We start from the raw sequence: 17591 nt of genomic DNA on the forward strand, positions 1-17591 counted from the left end.
ACCTAAATGCTTCTCTGTTCAAAGAAATGATTACCTGGCTCGATATCACGCTTGCTTCTCTCAGTGACTGCTGGTTCGTCGTTTGTGAAGATGTGATCGGCCCTTGAAGTTGAGAACTGGGGACAAGCTGCTGCTGAGAAAGGGCCCCTGATCGCTGCTGTAGCTGTTGTGGGTCCAGCTGCTGAGTATTGCTAAAGCTCAGGGACACTGTTGGCTGCTGTAAGATCATCTGGAAAAGAAGAGGGGAGGATTTATTTACATAGCCCAGATGTTTTGAATAATGAATGTGACAGAAGTAAATCTAAGATATATTCTAAAATAAAATTATCAAATTTCTGGATTCATAACACATTTACTGTTAGTTGGAAATCATTCCTGCATTTACAGCTCTACTGTCTCTAGTTTCTTGGTTTCTTGTTTTGCAAGTGCACTCACTACTTGTGAAATCTGTCTAGAAGGTGCAAGTCCTCTCTCAGTGGGGCAGGCACAGCCCTCTTAAGAGCAGTTCCCAGTACATTCACTGTGTTCTGGGGCATCCTGACCAAAGAGAAGACAGTAACTCCATGTCTTTTCAGTCCTTTTGTTTCTCCTTTCAACAAAATCCACCTGCCTTTCAGACAGAACTGTCTTTGAATTTGTCTCTACACTTTACACCCAGCTGAGTTGTCAGTGTTTTTAATGAGGCCACAGTCAGGCCAGAGCTCTCCAAGCTGAATGGCCGTGTCCTTATCATTGACAGGATGTGTAAACAGACAGTCGCTGTCATTTATCTGATTTCCCATCAGGTAACTGTCACCTGGTGTTCTTCCTAACTGTGCCATGCATTTGACTTGTGCAAAAGAGCTAGCAGCTTCTCTCTTAGTGTTTCTGTAAGTGATGTCCTCTTTACTTTTGCATTTCAAGATGAAGCTTTCTTCTTTAAAAGTTACAGGACTTGGGAATTTTTCCTTTTCTAGGGGCATTTCTTTTATTACAGCTGTAAAGAGGGAAAAGTAATCTTTTAAAACCATGCATTGTTAATGCCACAAGCTCTCTTTGCAGTATTTCAGACCTAGCCTTTCTGCCACCAAGGGCTGTAGGAGATACACACCCCACAGAGCTGCCGTAATTTTTGGATCTGATTCTGATTCCACACCACTGCTACATGTGTGGAACTCCATTAATTTAAGTGAAGCTACTTAAGTTTTAAATGAAATCAGAATCACAATTATTCTCTTCATTATTCATCCATCAGTCTCATGCCTAGCAGTACCTCTGAGGTATGCCCAGTAATTAGTACACCTTTGTGCAGCTTATTGCTGTATTAACAATTCCCTAAACTATCATGTCCCCTCTGATTTTTCCTGGAAAAAGCCCATACCTTTCTCCAAAGGCCCAGTATAATGTATTGCTTTTCTCTGCAGAAGTATGGCTTGATCCATCATGGTTGTACTTATTTATCTAGCTTTAAAAACACAGCTTATTTAAATATGATAAATTTTTAATTAATTTATGCATGCCAGGATTTTACCCAGGAAAAAAGGTACAGGCAAAGCTTATATTAATCAGCTAGGAGAGGGGGGAAATTTAGGAAAAGCAACATCTTGTTTCAGCTGCTGTAGGCTAACCACATCTCAGAGATGTCTGATAGGAATAAATGGGTCAAGTGACAGGGTTGGGGCTGCTGCTTGCAGCAGGTCTGAAACTAGCTCTGGGTGTTTTCTTTTAAAAACACTGCTCACTGAGTTTGGAGCCATTACATATCAGAAAGACAGATGGTCTTGCAACTTCTGCCAAATAAATAGGTCTTATTATGAATAAATCAAAGACAAATATAATGAAAATTAATTTTCTTGTTTATTTTCTGTACATAGAAGCTAAGTTTTGGACATGTTTAGTACATGAACTCACTTGATAAGCCCTAGCAGTGAGACAGGTCACCACTGATGTAAAATTTGATATAAAATTCAGAACAGGCAAAGTAAGTGGTGCATGTGAAAAAGGTGATGGGGAGGGAGTGTGAACCCTCTGGTACGGGACAGATCACTGCAAATTAAGACCTTTAGGAGGATTCGCTTAGTGTCCTCCTTGTACGTGGCACACAGCACTGGAGAAACACTCAGTTCACCCAATGCAAATTCAGCATCTATCAAGCCGAATGTCAGCTGGGGTGTGAACTTGCAGCAGACTACTTATTTAGCAGGGACCTCCCTGTGTGCTTACCTCCCTTCCAGATGAAGGCCAAGGAGTTTATCCTCCAAAGACAGCAGAGTAACCTACTTTGCAATTACAAGAGTGTGCCACTGGGTAGGAACGTGCACAGTTAATGGTTGGCAGCTAACACACCATAAATTTAGAACCAAGTTTATCCCAGTAGGCCAATTTCATTTGTTCATATGTTCGTACCCTGAGAGGGCTCTGAGTGTTTCATACCTGGGAACCCTCTGTTGCCATTATAATGGCCCAAGCAGCATTGTTACCCTCTGGACATAAATGACCTGGAAAAAAACAAGCTTAGAGCAGGAAACAATGGTGGCCATGTCCCTGCAGAACTGAAAAATCAAGATGCCTTATCAAAACAAGAGTTAACCTGACAAAGGATTGAAGCATGGAATTTCCACCTGTTAGTTAAACCTAAAAGCTTAATTTGTACAAAACTTAATGGTTGTTTTTCTTAATGTGCCTCTTTTGTGAAAGTCTTGTCTGAATTCCCCCAAAACACTGAAATACAACAGCTTTAAATAACAAGAAAAGCCTTTTCATAAAAAATAAAGTCTTTCCCTAAGTAGATGAATTAGCAGCCTCCTAACTGTATTGCTGCTAATGACATGTCTTGTTGGTGATTTTGTGGACTGCAAGGTCAGTGAGGCATCTTACAAACATTTTTTAATTGGCCAGATTGTTAACATACACAGCAAAGCAGCAAGGGAGAGGAGGGACCCTCTGACACTGCTGCCCCCTCATTCTAGGATAGAAGGGCCCTACAGCTAATGGCTGAACCACACTGACAAGGCATCCTGAGGAAAACATCTCTTTGACTCCACCTGTCCTTTGGATAATCGGGGGATTACAGCTTTTGGGCTCATCATTACAGGCATCAAGACTCTTTCTCTATGTAAAATGTTTAAAGATGAGAAGCACAGCACTGGGAAGCTGAGATTCATGACTTCGAAGAGAGCCTGCTTTGCAAATGATGGGTGGCTGTGGATGGTCTTGATTGTAGTTCTTGCAAGCTGGTCAGGCTCAGCCTTTCTGCCTTCCTCTTGCATCTGTGAATCATTAGCTAGACTGTTCAAACTGGAGCAGACACAGCATCCTTCAGACTTCTGAGGTTACTCTTCCTGCTCTTGTCCTCCATTGTCAGGAAAAGCAGTAACAGGGATCTAATGGCGTTTTGAACACTTTTATTCAGGATCTGCAACCCTCCTGACAGTTTCATCTTTCTCTGCACAAGACTCCTGCAAACAGTTTCTAATGCAGACTACTGTGCTACACATCTGTCTGTCTGGGAAAGCATTTCTTGGTGGACTGCTGTACTCAGTTTTGAAGATCTCTGAAGGAAATGGAAATCAAGCTTAATTCTCCATGGAGCTACCTGTACACTTCTATGTGGAAGGGAGTGAACCAGTGGGGATGATATGCTAATAAATCAGCTAATAAGGGAAAAGCAGGGAACACTTTCCCCTTTTCAGACAGCCTACATCACTCCCCCATGCTTACAGCTCTATTATGCAGTGTATTAAAGACACCAGAAATGTGCTTGATAGTAGCCAGTTTGTTACTATGCATTTTAGCTTTGATAGTAGACACAGATCAATGTCTGCAGACATCCAGCTCCCTGAATGATGAAATCTGTGCAGCAAAGCACGTGGCTGGATTTCTGATTTAACAGTTTACTCCTTGCTGCTTGCAAGTCGCAAAAGAGCTGCATGCAAAAGTGTGCAGCTTTCTTTCAAATTGCCCCAAGCCAAGTAAGACAAAAATTATTCCTCATCTCAATCTATCCCTGCAACAGCACCATAATTTCTTTGTGTGTTTTTTGGTTTTTTACCTAGAGAAAGTGGGAGAAGAAAAAGGTCCTGGCCAGGAGTCAGTGTGACCACTTGCATTTCATCACCTTGTTTGATTGCTCTGAGGAGACCAAAAAGCACACAAAATACAGAGGATGTATTCTCCATCCAGCATTGTCATTTAAGGCAAATATGCAGCCCCCTGCATTTCCAAGCTCTTTCCATTCTCCCTGCCTCTCAGTACTGCACCACAGTAAGCTGGGAATTGGTAGGTACTGACGACACAAGAGAACTTGTAATGGTCTGAAAATACTTGGTCCCACCTGGTGCAGTTTTCATGGAAGAGGGCATCACCCAGATGGTGTAACTCAGAGCTACAAACTGGTAAGGGGGTGGGGGGCAATACAGATCAGCCCACCATTTATTTACCTTCTGGGCCTCTGCCTGAGCTCCCTGTGAGTGTATTTGAGAATCTGTCCCATGGTCTTTGTGCAATTAAATGCAGCCTAATGCATATAGGAGACAGCTTTCTAAAAATAAAATCTGAAATCTGTTTCTTACATATAAGAATGTGCTCTGAAAGTCTGTTTTTGCCTGAATGATGAAAAAAAAGAGCGTGTATGATTACTGAAGACGTCACCAGGAGAGAGTAATGGTTGTCACCCAATTAAAAAGAGAGGAAGTGAGAATATCATGTCTCTTGATATTCATAATAACAATAATAGCTTTCAGACATATGACATGATTCTGAACTGAACACCTGTTAATTGCATAGAGACTTTCTCTTCCCATTAATCAAAGTCAGCAGAGAACCAATAGAAGAAAGACACTGAAGCTAAACCTGGTCTCCCTGTGTGATTGTATGGCACCAGGAACAGGGAGTTCTGGGTTTGGAACCCACAGCTGCTGTGTCGTCTTACAGCAGTGCACATGCAGCAACTTAGGTGGCAAAGTTTCTAATTTGGCTTTGCTGATCCCTTAATTACCTAAACATACAATCCCAATTTGTTAATGTGTGAAACTGCATTTCACAGATGCTGATGATGGGTGAGAGTCTATTTCTGTGTGGAAGTTGCAAGCAAAATTCCCACTGATTTCAGTAGGTCCCATCTTGTTTGTAAAATACTCTTGAGGTGTTTGTTTCCTTGACAAAGCTTGTCTTCTAAAATCATCTTGTTAGTATGATACTCACAAAGTCCCCAGTGCCACATTACTAGCAATTACCTGGCATTTATAGTTAAATTATGAGGAATATAGCAGTAATCACCCACATTCAAAAAACTTCCATAAAACTGGATGACTTGTCCATTTGTTGTTAAAGGAAACCTGTGATCTACTAAACTGCACTTGATATTATTTCTGTAAGGGGTATAAAGCACATACCGTACTAAATAATTCTACCTTTGTGTAGGTGTAGAGCAGGATCAGTTACTTGATATTATTTCTGAGGTTTGGTAGACGTAAGGGGTACAAAGCACATACCGTACTAAAGAATTCTACCTTTGTGTAGGTGTAGAGCAGGATCAGTCAGCTTCACCCTAAAGACTTAAGCCTGTCTGGTGAGGAAAAAACTCAGATACCTCCAAGGTGTGAAAAATGAACATCAGCAGAATTTCGGGGGCTTTAATGTGACATGGAAGTCTGAACTTCAACGTTCTTTCCACTACAGCTGCTCAGTCTGAAGACTTGGTAGATAAAGTAATAAAATGCTATTGTAAATGACCTTAATTATTTTCCTCCTCCTAAGAAGCTGCTCAGTCTGAAGACTTTTATTACTTTATATAAGTAATATATACTTTATATATTACTTATATAAAGTAATAAAATGCTATTGTAAATGACCTTAATTATTTTCCTCCTCCTAAGCTGAGGTATTCCTTCCTCCTCTTCTTCCAGAGAACTCTTAAACCTTTCTTGACAGAGGTTACTCAAGAGGCTTTTAGAGGGCAATATCCTCATTCAGATGAGCTAGTTTCCACGTGTCCGGATATCCTGGACTCTGGAGCAATTTTAATTTGCCAAGCCTATCAACAGTCACGTGAGAGAGGATGCTTGACTCTGTCCCTTCCAGTAGTAACGCACCTGTACGCTGGAGTCTTGGACCAGGCAGAGCTGCTCCTGTATCTTCTGGAGCTCCTCCTGCTGCCACCGGATGTTGGCCTGCAGGATCCGTGTCCGCTGCTCTAGCTGGTCCTTGATGGTCTGGAACATGCTGAACTGTGCAGAGAACTGGGGGGAGGAAATAAAAAAAGAGGGGGAGGAAATCAGTCATTATAATACAAACAGGCCTCAGTATAACATTGTTCTGTAAGGAGTTACTGGTGTCTTGATTGTAAAGCGCAGCTAAAAAATAAAAATGTCTTTGTAATATACTAACATGCAGAGAGAGAGATCTTGTCTATTTTCAGGGTTATGCACATATATTAAATTTCCTCAGCTACAATGATCTCCTTACAGTTGACCATGTTCTGTTGAAAGGACTGTTTTTGGGAATATGCTACTTTAAAATATCAGAGCATCTTAACTGGATGTCAAATGAGTGCATTATTTTCATTAGTTTGTAGTTTGGAACCCTTAGTGTGGCATAACAGTATAATCCAGATGTGTTTTACTAATTCTTTCCTTTTTCAGAACAGAAATAGCAGTTCTGCAATGCTTTGTTCTGCTGATGACTTACTGAGGCATCACGCAATAGACCACAATAAACATTTTCTAGATTTGTACAGCTGAGTAGTACTTAAATGACAAGAAATACTCATTAAGTTATTTTTACGTGTGATATAAAATGAATAGCTCAACTCAGTGGAAGAAAGGCTGTTCTAAATAATAGTAAAAAATGGAGATCATTAATCAAGGTCAAGAAACAGGTGCAACCTCCAATAGCAGCAATACTGACACAAACTGAAATAATTCAAGAGTTGTGGAGAGGACTAACAGCAATAAATCCCTAGTATTTGATGCTTTCAGGTATGATTCAAAGTTCACCAAAGTTAATTATTACTTTAATAGGCTTTGGAATAATTGCTTTTGATAAGCTCATATTCCAAAAGTAAAAAACAGTCTTTGAAAAAAAGAACAAAACCCTTCAAAAAGTCTTTTTAAGTTTTTATGTAATCAAGGCATCCAAGATCTTCTTGAAAACATGCAGGGCTGTGAGTGTACAGGCAAAAAAATTAAATTGCTGTGACTTGAAAATGCTGCCTTGTCCCTATATTTATTCCAGGGTCTCTGTGCTAGTGGGTGAGCTGATGCTCGCTGCTGGAACCTTCTTGCTCCATGGTACACTGTCTTACATTGTTTCTGGCTTTTTAGTAGGGAAAAAAGATAACAAGACAGGAATTATGTCTCTCATGCTAGCAGCACTGTACACTTCCTTAGATAAAATTTTTGTCTACTTAGAGAAAGCTAAATGTGACAGAACAGATTTGTATCAGCTAACTAGTTCAGCTTAAACCAGTTAAGTATGTGAAAGTACCTTTACATTCCCTCTAGCAAAGCTGACATTGCCAAGTAAATGGCCTTGGCAGAGAAAGAGCGAGAACTTCAGAAGGTTTATTTCCATTTATCAGGCAGAGGGTGGCTTTCCCACACAGCCTGGGACATCACTGCACAGAGTGGAGGTCAGTCTCACAGCCGACTCTCCTTAGGGGCAAGGAGGGCTGCTAAGGTGGCACCTGCAGGTGCTGGTGACAGAGCCCACTTTGCTGCCAGAGGCATCTGCGAGCACTCGCAGCTTGCTCTGTCTGCCCAAGGAGGTGATGTGAGCCCTCAGCCCTGCTGTGACTCATGGTGCTTGTGCCTGCAAACAGCAGCACCATTTTCTGCAACCCGCTCCTCCCCCAGAGCAGGAAGATGGTATGAAACCTCCCAAAGGGAAGTTTGTGTTACTTGGAATTGGAAGCCAAGCTTCTCTCTTTCTTTCTTGTCTATGTATAAAGAATTAACCTGAGGAATGGTTGAGCAGAGACCTTAGATGTTTGGGAATAAGAACAAGTGACTCAAAGGGGAATCTAGGGCTGCTTGTTGTAGCCCAGCCTTTTGGTCCTGAAGAGTCCCAGGTATCCTGATTTTAGGAGTGGAATGATGCCGTTAACAACAGATCATAGAGGAGATGCAGCGAATTCCTACTTTAACCTGGCCTGTACAGAAGGATCTTTTAAAAAGACAAGTCTCATAATCTAATTATCTCTATATGAACTCTTTTAGCGAGGACTGCTTTTAAGTTTTTAAAAGGATCCCTATTAGAAAAGGAATTAAAAACAGTTTTAGCAAAGAGCTTCATTTTAACTGCCCAGCTTGGTGATAGCAGACTTTTGATTAACATGCAAATTCCTTGATGACCCTTTGAGAAAATAACCTGATTTTCTTCAACTGATCAGTGTAAGGAATTTTAAACCAGGCAATTTCACAATCACTTTATACTTCAAAAAGAAACAAAATCCATTTTCAGGCCTTAGTTTTACATTTTAATTTGCTTTGTAAAGTTGCATACAAGAATGTATTGCTGTTGATTTTAAATTATTATTCCTTAATTTTTGTGCAGGTTCTTATATTTAGCATATTCATCTTATATTGTCTTCTTGTACTCTCTTTCATGTTCTTTTTGTGTTAATATATTTAACATCAACAATTAGCTGGTATACTGGAGTGAAAGCTGTTATGGATGAAGACAAGGAACTTTCTCTTCTGCTTTTTTCCTTTTCCCACTCTAACCCCCAAATTGTTGATAACTCTAACCATGACCCCTGTGCTTACAGAGCTTCTATTGTTTTTGTACAATGAGACACTAACAGCAATTGACCTGCTCCAGAGAGTATTTAACTCAAGATCATTAATCGCTTTACTAATTAAGGGAGAAATCTCTAATTGTATAATAAATTAAAAGACCTTAACTCAAAACATTCCACAGACAACACTCCCCAGCTTTAACTCTGCCATTGGCATCAGATGAAGTTGCTCTTCATTTCACTTAGGTCTTTACAGATGTCCACAGAATTCTTAGATAAGTGCATGTAATACACAGAAAAGTGTCATCTTCATAGATACAGTCAAACATGGGAGACTAAACCTGTGAGATCTCTATAGCTGCACCAGTTTAATCAAGGTTTGTTAATGCAGGCAAAAAAAAAAAACCCAACCAACCAAAAGAAAGCAAAACCCACAGCAGCAGTAATTTTAGTCTGATTTCTTAAAAAAAAAAAAAAAAGTAAAATAAAGTGACACATTTGGGATCATGTCAGTAGATGTTCTGGTAGGGAGGGGCTTGATGCACTAGTGCTGGTGACGGTCCAGGGAGGCTCTACAGCCCAGGCAGAGGGACTGGCACTTCCATGCTATGATTCCTCTCCTCCACCATGCCCAAGGAGCGATGTTTTTCTCCACTGAGTGCTACCCCACAGTGCCAGGGTTACTCCCTCTCTCTAGCTGCTGGGGGGCTGCAGCCAGCAGGGGGACCTATGGCCCCTCTGTCTGTCAGGATGGTTCCTCATTTCTAATGTGATGAACAAAAAGATAGATGTCCCAAGACAATTTGTTCCTACAAGTGTCATGACAATACGTAGCTGGGTGAAGAAAATAAATCCTATTTGTTTTGTAGCTCAGTTTCCTTTAAAACTTTATTTTCTGCCTACCTTCCAACTTTCTTTCGATTCTTCTGGCCCAAGAGATGAGCCATGTTTCTTGCTGGAGACATTCAACAGAGTTGTGAGAGTGTCAAAAATACCAGATTGCTGTAGCTTCACGGAAGCTTTAGCTGAGCAAAGGAGAGAAGGATCCACTCATCCCATGCGCCTGTGGGAAAGGCTGGCCCCATGCACCAGCCCTGCAAGGCACAGCCCCTGGGAAACTGGATTTCATTAGTTTTGCAGCTCACCGAACGACTTGTTCTTTCTTTCTGTCATCTGAATAACACCTGCTCAATCCCAAACGGATTATTAGTGTTAATTATTATTCAGTCATCAACATCCGCTGTGTTGCAGGGGATTTTAATTTATGACAATGAAGAAGGCAAACAAACAAATATTCTAATTAGGAGCACTTGGTTTAAAGCAAACCATTTACATTCAGGTGACATCTAGGGTGACACTGTGCTGTCTGTTCATTCACACAAGCAAGGCATAAGCTAAAATCACATTTCAGTGGAGACAAAACCATTACAGCCTTTGCTGGAAATAAAACTACTCAAAGTTCAAGCAGATGGTGCCCGAGGCAGCAGCTAGCTGCTCACTGCAGACACAGTTGTGGCCACTTATAATGTTTTCCCTGCTGCTGCCACCCTGTAGCCAAATGTTGGCCACAAGGACACCCAGGGCCTTCCAGCTCCCACCATCAGTCACCTCCAGCTAAGGACAAGTGGCAGAAAGGCAGCAGAGAGAAACCTGTGCAGCTCCTCCTTGCAAGCTGGCAGGGGGGCACCTGGCCACACTATTTCTACAAGCAATGGGCTTGTGTTTTGCCACTAAACTGCTAGGAAATGGTCAGCTAGGAAGCCAAGGAAGTGTTCCTGGTGAGATGCACATGTACCTGGTTTCGTCCCTGACTCACCTAGTGCTGCAGGCACCTTTGTCTTTTGAATAATTAATTATATTGCTGTGGGCTGACAGGTTAATTATTTTGAAGTGGGACATATAATGTAGTATCATAACATTCATAACAGTTTATGAAAATCACCCAAGTGTGTGGAGACTTGGTACTCTCTACAGGAATTTTGCTATGGAGTGTGAATATCAGCAGCCTGAGCTGCAATGTCCTGGTGTTATTTCCCTGCTCCATGTCAAGCTTCATCCTGAGCTTTGCCAGGAGTACTGGTGTGACTGCTGCCAGAGGGCTGCCTGTGTAGACAGACTCGAGTCAGCCCTCTTCCTTTCACCAAGATTTAGGTGGCCCAAAGATGCTTAAACAGTGACTGGACGGCACTCTAATTTGTCAGAAAAAGAATGGAACTGGTGTGCCAGTAAGAGCCTTTCACTGGGAAGGGACAAGGCAGCAGGGGTCTTGGTAAACAACTGGAAAGCTTCTCTTCACAAAGAGCTTTGATGGAGAAGAAAGGGAGGTAGAAAAAAGTCAAACAAAACACACAGAGACTTATAATACATAAACTAATTGATGTTTGAAAATGCATTAATGAATAACGGAGAGAAGTATCTGTAAAAGAAAATGAATGTTCAGAGCAGATAATTGATATGCTGTTTATTCGCTGCATGCTAGCATGGAGTCATGAAGAGAATATTAAACATGGAAGATAAATGAGAATTTGTTATTTCAAAGCCAGTATCCTCAGGACTTTGTATGCTTTATGTGCTACAGAAATAAACTCCGGGGTCTTGTGAGTGCGTATATGGTATCAATGGTAGAAGCAGTCCAGATCCAGCAATACTCTGTCATTCCTAAAATCAGAGGATGATGGGGTGTATCATCACAGCAGAACCACAGGAGAAAACAATGAGCTGGGAACATGGTACTCAAATTAGCTTCTTCAAAATCCACTGCAAATGTAACCCTGAGGTGACGTTTTGGGCTTTTGAGATATGGTTTAATAGATTGGAGGAATCTGAAATTTGTCTTCAGTGGCATCCTCCCCATTACTGGCACACTCACAAAATGGGTGTTGTTGAATTTGCATGTCCTTTTCTGCTGGTTAGTTCTATATCAGCACAGCCAAACACGTGTTTTTAGCAGGACGGGATGTCTCTGTTAGTTTTTGGTTTTAATTCTCATTGTGAATTTGATCTTGAAGGGACCTGGTTGTGTAAAAGTGAAGTTGAAAAGTCTTTTCCATCTGTTTTTTGTCTTCTCGTGAAACAGATGCCTGCACACCTGAACCTACACACACCTGGGCTTCTGAACACCTGCATGCAATTATGTGTTTAAACATACAAGTGTACAATTCAGATTACTTTCCCACAATATTTTAAGTGTTTGAAAGTTTGGATTTGGGGATTTTAGTTACTAGAGATGTAACTTAAAAGCCCCAAAATGAGAAAGCATCAGGAGATAAGCAAGTGACCTATTCCACTTCCAAATCCCCAACTAACCTGTGCCAGAGGTGCAGGCTGATTTTGCAGAGTTGCTTGAGGCAGCAACTGCTGTGGGAGAAGCTCACATGGAAGCTGAGAAGGCAAAGAAACCTAGGTTAAAAACAAAACAAACCAAAACTTCATTTATAAGTTTGGCTCCTTTAAATTTTAGGTTTCTTCTAATGCCGTGGCTTCTGTGTAAGTTGTTTTTAATTGCTAAGCTGCGTATGTGGCACATGCTGTTACACCCTCTGCCTGTTTCCATGATTCCTTGTGAAGTTACCTGAAGAGCAGTAGGCTGGCTGAGTCTGTGCACAGATAAATCCTGCTGTGTGCTTGGTGTTCTCGGCAAGGGAGTGTTAGACTCCGTAATCAGCTTTGTTGGTGTAGCTGCAAGAAAAGTACCAGTGAGATCTTTAATGCTGGAAATCAACCCTGTTTGAAGTGAGTAATATGACAAGACCTGGGTAGAAATTGCAATGGCCTGGCTAAATTCTAGTGGGGGTCAGGGCTGTTCTTGTTGACTTCAATGGCAATAAAATTAAACTGATAAGGAGGGTCTGGGCAAAGACAAAAGTAAATGAGACAGATTATGATTCTATGCTCCAATGAGCAGTGCAAAAGGACCCATGAACTGTTCTAAACCAGCTGGAACTTTATATGGGCCAAATAACTGTAAATTTAGGTTAGCTCATTGGCTTTTTTCCCAGATCACGAAGCAGAAAGAGTATACCCTGGTCAACTATGGAGTAGCCTAAATCTTGGCCAGAGGAGAGTCACCCACAGGCTGTTACTACTCATGTACATCTAGAGAAGTCTCATATTGCTCACACTGGTGCTCTCAAATCTAAAGACAGAGTGTAACAGATTGAAACAGCACATTTTATGTCTAATCCCACTGTTCATCTTCCAGCATTTAGGTGGTTGTGCTAGAACCTTCCCTCCTGTGCATTACCATTTCAGCTTTTGCACTTCTTTGTCAGTGCATAATCATCAATACCTCATAATTTACTGTTAAATTAGCAGCTGTGCTATATAAGCATACATTCTTTAACTTGGCTAAATTAAAAATAATTCCATAACTCAAGAATGCCACTCACATGCTGGGTCTGACTTGGGTGTGTGGGAAGATTTTGGCGAGCTCCTGGATGATACTGAAGGTGTCCGACTAGCGCTGAGGACTGAGGCACCAATATCAAGTGCATTAAAGTGCTGTTCAGGATCCAAGCTGGCACCACTCTCCTAAAACAAACCAGAAAAGGAGAACAGCTATTGCATCTGTTAGAGGTGAAGCATTTTGATACTTAGTAATGGTTGCACTTCAGTTCTCTGGCAGACCTAAAATGACTTGAGCAGAAGTAATCTCAGGTAGGCGAGCAGAAGACCTGGACAAAGGTGTCAATGCCCCTTCCAAACAGCATCCAACTAATGCATTTTACAAACATCTATCACTGAGCTAGAAATAAAGAGCAAGCTACTGCTACTGCCCCTTTGTGCCTTCAGATGTTTTTCTGAGTCTTTCTTTTGTGTTCAGTTGGATGTGACAGCAACTGCAACCTCTGCGAGACACTTGGCCGTGCACTGAGGACGAGCTTTGCTGTCTTTCCTCAAGAGATCACTGAGGTGTAGCCAAGAGGGCTGATTGCCAGAACTTGTCCAAGTGAATCTTTAAACTGTAGTACCTTGCCAAGGAAAACTGAGATATCTCACACTGCCCCTGCCCCTGCCCATGATCCTCTTCATTTGTGGCTGTTACTATCTCCAGGTTCATCCTTTGATAAACTCACCTGATTTATGTCAAATTAGTCCAAATGAGCAATGATTTCTGAAGTTGAGATAATCCACCAACATTGCAAAAAGGCAATGCTGGAGTCTTCAGTGGCGTTAACATAGGAACAAGTTGTGATTACTACATAAATTCATGAAAAAAAACTTTTCTCATTGTACCTTTAGTGCTGAAGACACCACCTCTGAGGACACTTCTTCCAAGCCCATCTCTTGTCTCCTCTCCACCCGAACATCTGCATAACTGAATGGAAAACAAGTCTATGTATCAACATGGAACTGCTGTATTTCTTAAAATGTGCTTTAAGAGAGTGGAGGAACAAATTACTGTACATTTTACAGGTTAAATGAAGAGCTGAAAAGTGACTTAAGTCAAATGCTACTGAATAACATTTAAGAGTGTTTTAATTTTCAGGTTTTGCTCTGTTCCTATCTTGAAGTCAAGATGCATAAAAAAAGAATGATATAAAAAGGTCAAGTTCACATCCTACAACCACTTTATGACTTCACTGGAAAGCTTCTACACATCTCTTTAAAAACAATGTAAGGATTAGAGAAAGTGAATATTTAAGAGATCTGTCTATTCTCTAATTTTGTACAAAATGAAAAAATGCCATAGTTTATCTGCCCCTAAACAGAAAAAAATTTAAGCTTAACATAAACTAAGGTTCAGTCTGATAATTTTTCTATAATTACCCTATTTCTTTCATAAAGTTCAGGATGAATTTTTTTTATGTAAATGATGTTATATTTTTAAAAGAAAATGCTGGCAGATATGAGGATGCTCCTATCTTACTGTTCTTTATGTCCCGGTCGGTTGATAGGATTTTCCATACCTTACCACCATGTGAGTGCACACAATGAACTCTGGCTTGGAGTTCCACTGGTGGTAGGTGATGTAGTAATGGGTCTGGAGCCAGATCCACTGCTGTCCTTTGGTCAGAAACCGATAGCAGCACGACTTCCCCTTTCCGAACTGCATCACTGCCAGCAGAAAATACACACAACTTGTAGCACAATTTCCCATGTGAAAATGACATGAAATGTGAAAAAAAGTGACAAAAATATCTGTCATCAGTAGACAGGAGTATAAGCACCAATTTGAGTATGTGCTCCTCTCAGCCTTCTGACAGAACAAAAATCATAATGATTAGCAGGTATCTTCTTCTGACACTTTGGATGGTACATTCCTACGCAGTACAATTAACCTTAAGTTTGGACACTAATGAATTAGTGTCCGCTACAATTTAAACATAGATCTTACCCAGCTTTATGTGCTGATCACATACTGCTTAATTAGACACCTGGGATTATTTTCTAAGAGTGATCATCTTAAGGTCTAGAGCAGAAAAGTACAGGATAAAAATGCTTGAAAAGATGAGTATTGTGTGCAGACGGATTTAGAATGAAGTAAGCATATGAGATAACACTGCAAAGACAAAAATAATTTGAAAGAAAATTCCCAGACTGACAAGAATTCAAACTACAGTAAACCAGGGTGTACTGAAGCTTTTGAAGATTCACCAACCAAATAATCTCTGCTTTTTTTCCCCTGGGGATTTCAAGGGGTTCCCAAACATCCACATATTTAGCCTTTCTATATTTCAATGTCAACATATTAAAACTAATGTTGACAGGATACTTTCAAGACAGGCTGAGGTGGTAATCTGAGATGTTACAGCCAGTTCTGTAAGCAAATATTTGAAAAGCATTGCATTATTTTCTTTATTTAGTGAAAGAGTTTTTCAATTAAATCCTAATAGACTGTATTTAAATAATCACAGCTAATCCCAAATACACAGTGAACAACATTAGGGGTAATAATCCACAAGAATTGCTTGAACTATTTCTGCATGTTCTTTACCGATAGAACAGGGGTCAAATCTGGCACGTTTTATTCCTGCAGTGAGCCTCACTGGCTACTTTTGGGGATATAGATGGGAAAATGGTGTTTTCAGAGCTTGGTAAGTCTGTCCCAGATGCCAATCAGCTGCAGAGCCTGCAGTCTGCTATAGCTCTGCTAAGATATACAGGCTGAGGCAAGAGTCAGACCTCCCCTTCCAAAAAACTTCTCACTGAAAAGAGGTGTCCCAGTGTCCAGTGACTTCCCAGGAACCTGGGCCATGTGATACTTACAGTGTTCATGGCACCTTGCTAGCAGCTCTAGGTCATCTATGTGGTAATAGTCGTAGCCAGAAGTACCCAGCACTTCAAAAGGCAAGTATCCAATAATCGGCGGCGCTCTGTGGTTGGGCACAACACGAGTCCATAAAACACAGAACGAGCAGTTCTGCATGTTGATGCAGAGATGCCAACAGCCCAGATCTACTTTTACTTATCAGTGTATAGTTGTTCACCTCAGGGGGCTGGATCCTCACTTTCCCCCACTTTGAGCTTGGGATACCCAGCTGGGAGCAGCAATACTGGCAGGCACCATCCCACCAAGACAAGACTATGACAACACCCCTTCTCCAGGGAAAATATGATTGTGGAAAGCAGTGCAGCTTCTCAGGTTCCTTTACAGAGGAATCTGCTGGGAGGGAGTCGTTCCTTGGCTGCTGCTTGGTCAGGGGCTCTGCAATGGCTCCTGCAGCCCTTATACGGGGGAAAATGCGTGGGGAGGTGTTTGGAAGCCATCATCTGCTGGGACCGGCGGGATAAGAGAGGAAGTCATCTGTGCTGCTTTCCTCTGGGTGCCTGGAGAGCTCATCTGTAGCATGCTGAGGCACTTGCTTTGTACCTTTGCCAGCACAGATGCCTCAGGCCAGCATAGACTTTCCCTCCATAACTCAGTGGGAATTGCACACACGCAATCAATGACTGGATTTGGAAGGAAGGATTTCTGCAGCTGTATAATAATTAGCTCATTTTGCCATGTGACAGACTTTGGTCTGTTGATAATTTTAAAGGAAGGAAGAACAAGCTAATCACAAATTCATCTGAAGAAATAGAGTCCTTTTGTTTTAAAAGCCCATTAAAAATAAAAGCAAAAGTAAATGTAAAATAGTAAATATCAGCTTTTGTAGGAATTTTGTTGGCAGCCTTCCTGTGCATGAGATTTAGATGTGAAATGGAACACTACTTGAGAGAACTGTATTTGTGAAATAGTAGCAGAAAAGCACCAAACACAACCAGCAGGGCTTTTCTTGTCACCAACCTGTGATCCAGGAATAAAAATTTCCACTCCAGACTGTGTCTTGATGTGAATTCCTCTAGAGGTTCTTCTACGATGCACATCTCCTGTCCAGTGGAGAAAACTGACTTACTGAGAGTTGGAGCTTCACCCCTCTGCTTCATCTAGCTTTTGTTAGCTATAAATACATGGTGCATAAGAGGAGAAAAAGAGGATTCACCCATTTTCTGGCCATTCCAGAGAGCAAACTATTGTATTTATCAATGCCAACATTTTTCACAGGAGATAGGGAGAAGAACTTAAGAGCTGAGACTGTGCCTCAGGGTGCCAAAACTTTTTTCGCTTTGAAGCGGTGCCTGGGGTGTGATGGCCGTGGGCTTTCCCAGCATCCAGTCTGTGCCTTATCCCACCAGGACTTGCCACATCTTGCTTCACTCCCTCTGTGTTACTAAAGATACCCACCACCCTTGGTCTTTTTGGATGTCTGCCCACCAAGTTCTCTGAGAAAGGGGGACACTTTCCTTCTCCCTCAGTAGCTGCAGAGGAGTAAATGCCTTTTCAGGCAGCCAGCCTGCATGGCACCTGTCCAGTTGGTAAAGGGGTCAGTGTTGCCTTGCACTTCACTGCCACAGCAAACAAGCTGGCCTGCAAGATTCACAGCAGCCCCTT

The 17591-nt window shown here is 41.4% G+C and overlaps 1 protein-coding gene across 1 annotated transcript in view; it reads right to left on the bottom strand.

The window, feature by feature from the left end:
• Positions 1-17591, bottom strand: part of NPAS2 (neuronal PAS domain protein 2) — a 53772-nt gene that overhangs the window by 6573 nt on the left and 29608 nt on the right. Inside the window, exons 8-16 of the mRNA XM_041418025.1 lie at positions 16947-17029; positions 15926-16032; positions 14626-14773; positions 13952-14033; positions 13105-13246; positions 12288-12394; positions 12023-12097; positions 6072-6218; positions 35-229 (exon numbers count right to left, since the gene is read on the bottom strand). Coding sequence (XP_041273959.1) covers positions 35-229; positions 6072-6218; positions 12023-12097; positions 12288-12394; positions 13105-13246; positions 13952-14033; positions 14626-14773; positions 15926-16032; positions 16947-17029 — 1086 coding nt within the window. The remainder of the gene's footprint in view (positions 1-34; positions 230-6071; positions 6219-12022; positions 12098-12287; positions 12395-13104; positions 13247-13951; positions 14034-14625; positions 14774-15925; positions 16033-16946; positions 17030-17591) is intronic.

This window comes from Onychostruthus taczanowskii, unplaced genomic scaffold (assembly GCF_017590055.1).
Source record: "Onychostruthus taczanowskii isolate IOZ18803 unplaced genomic scaffold, ASM1759005v1 scaffold58, whole genome shotgun sequence".
NCBI classification, from domain to species: domain Eukaryota; kingdom Metazoa; phylum Chordata; class Aves; order Passeriformes; family Passeridae; genus Onychostruthus; species Onychostruthus taczanowskii.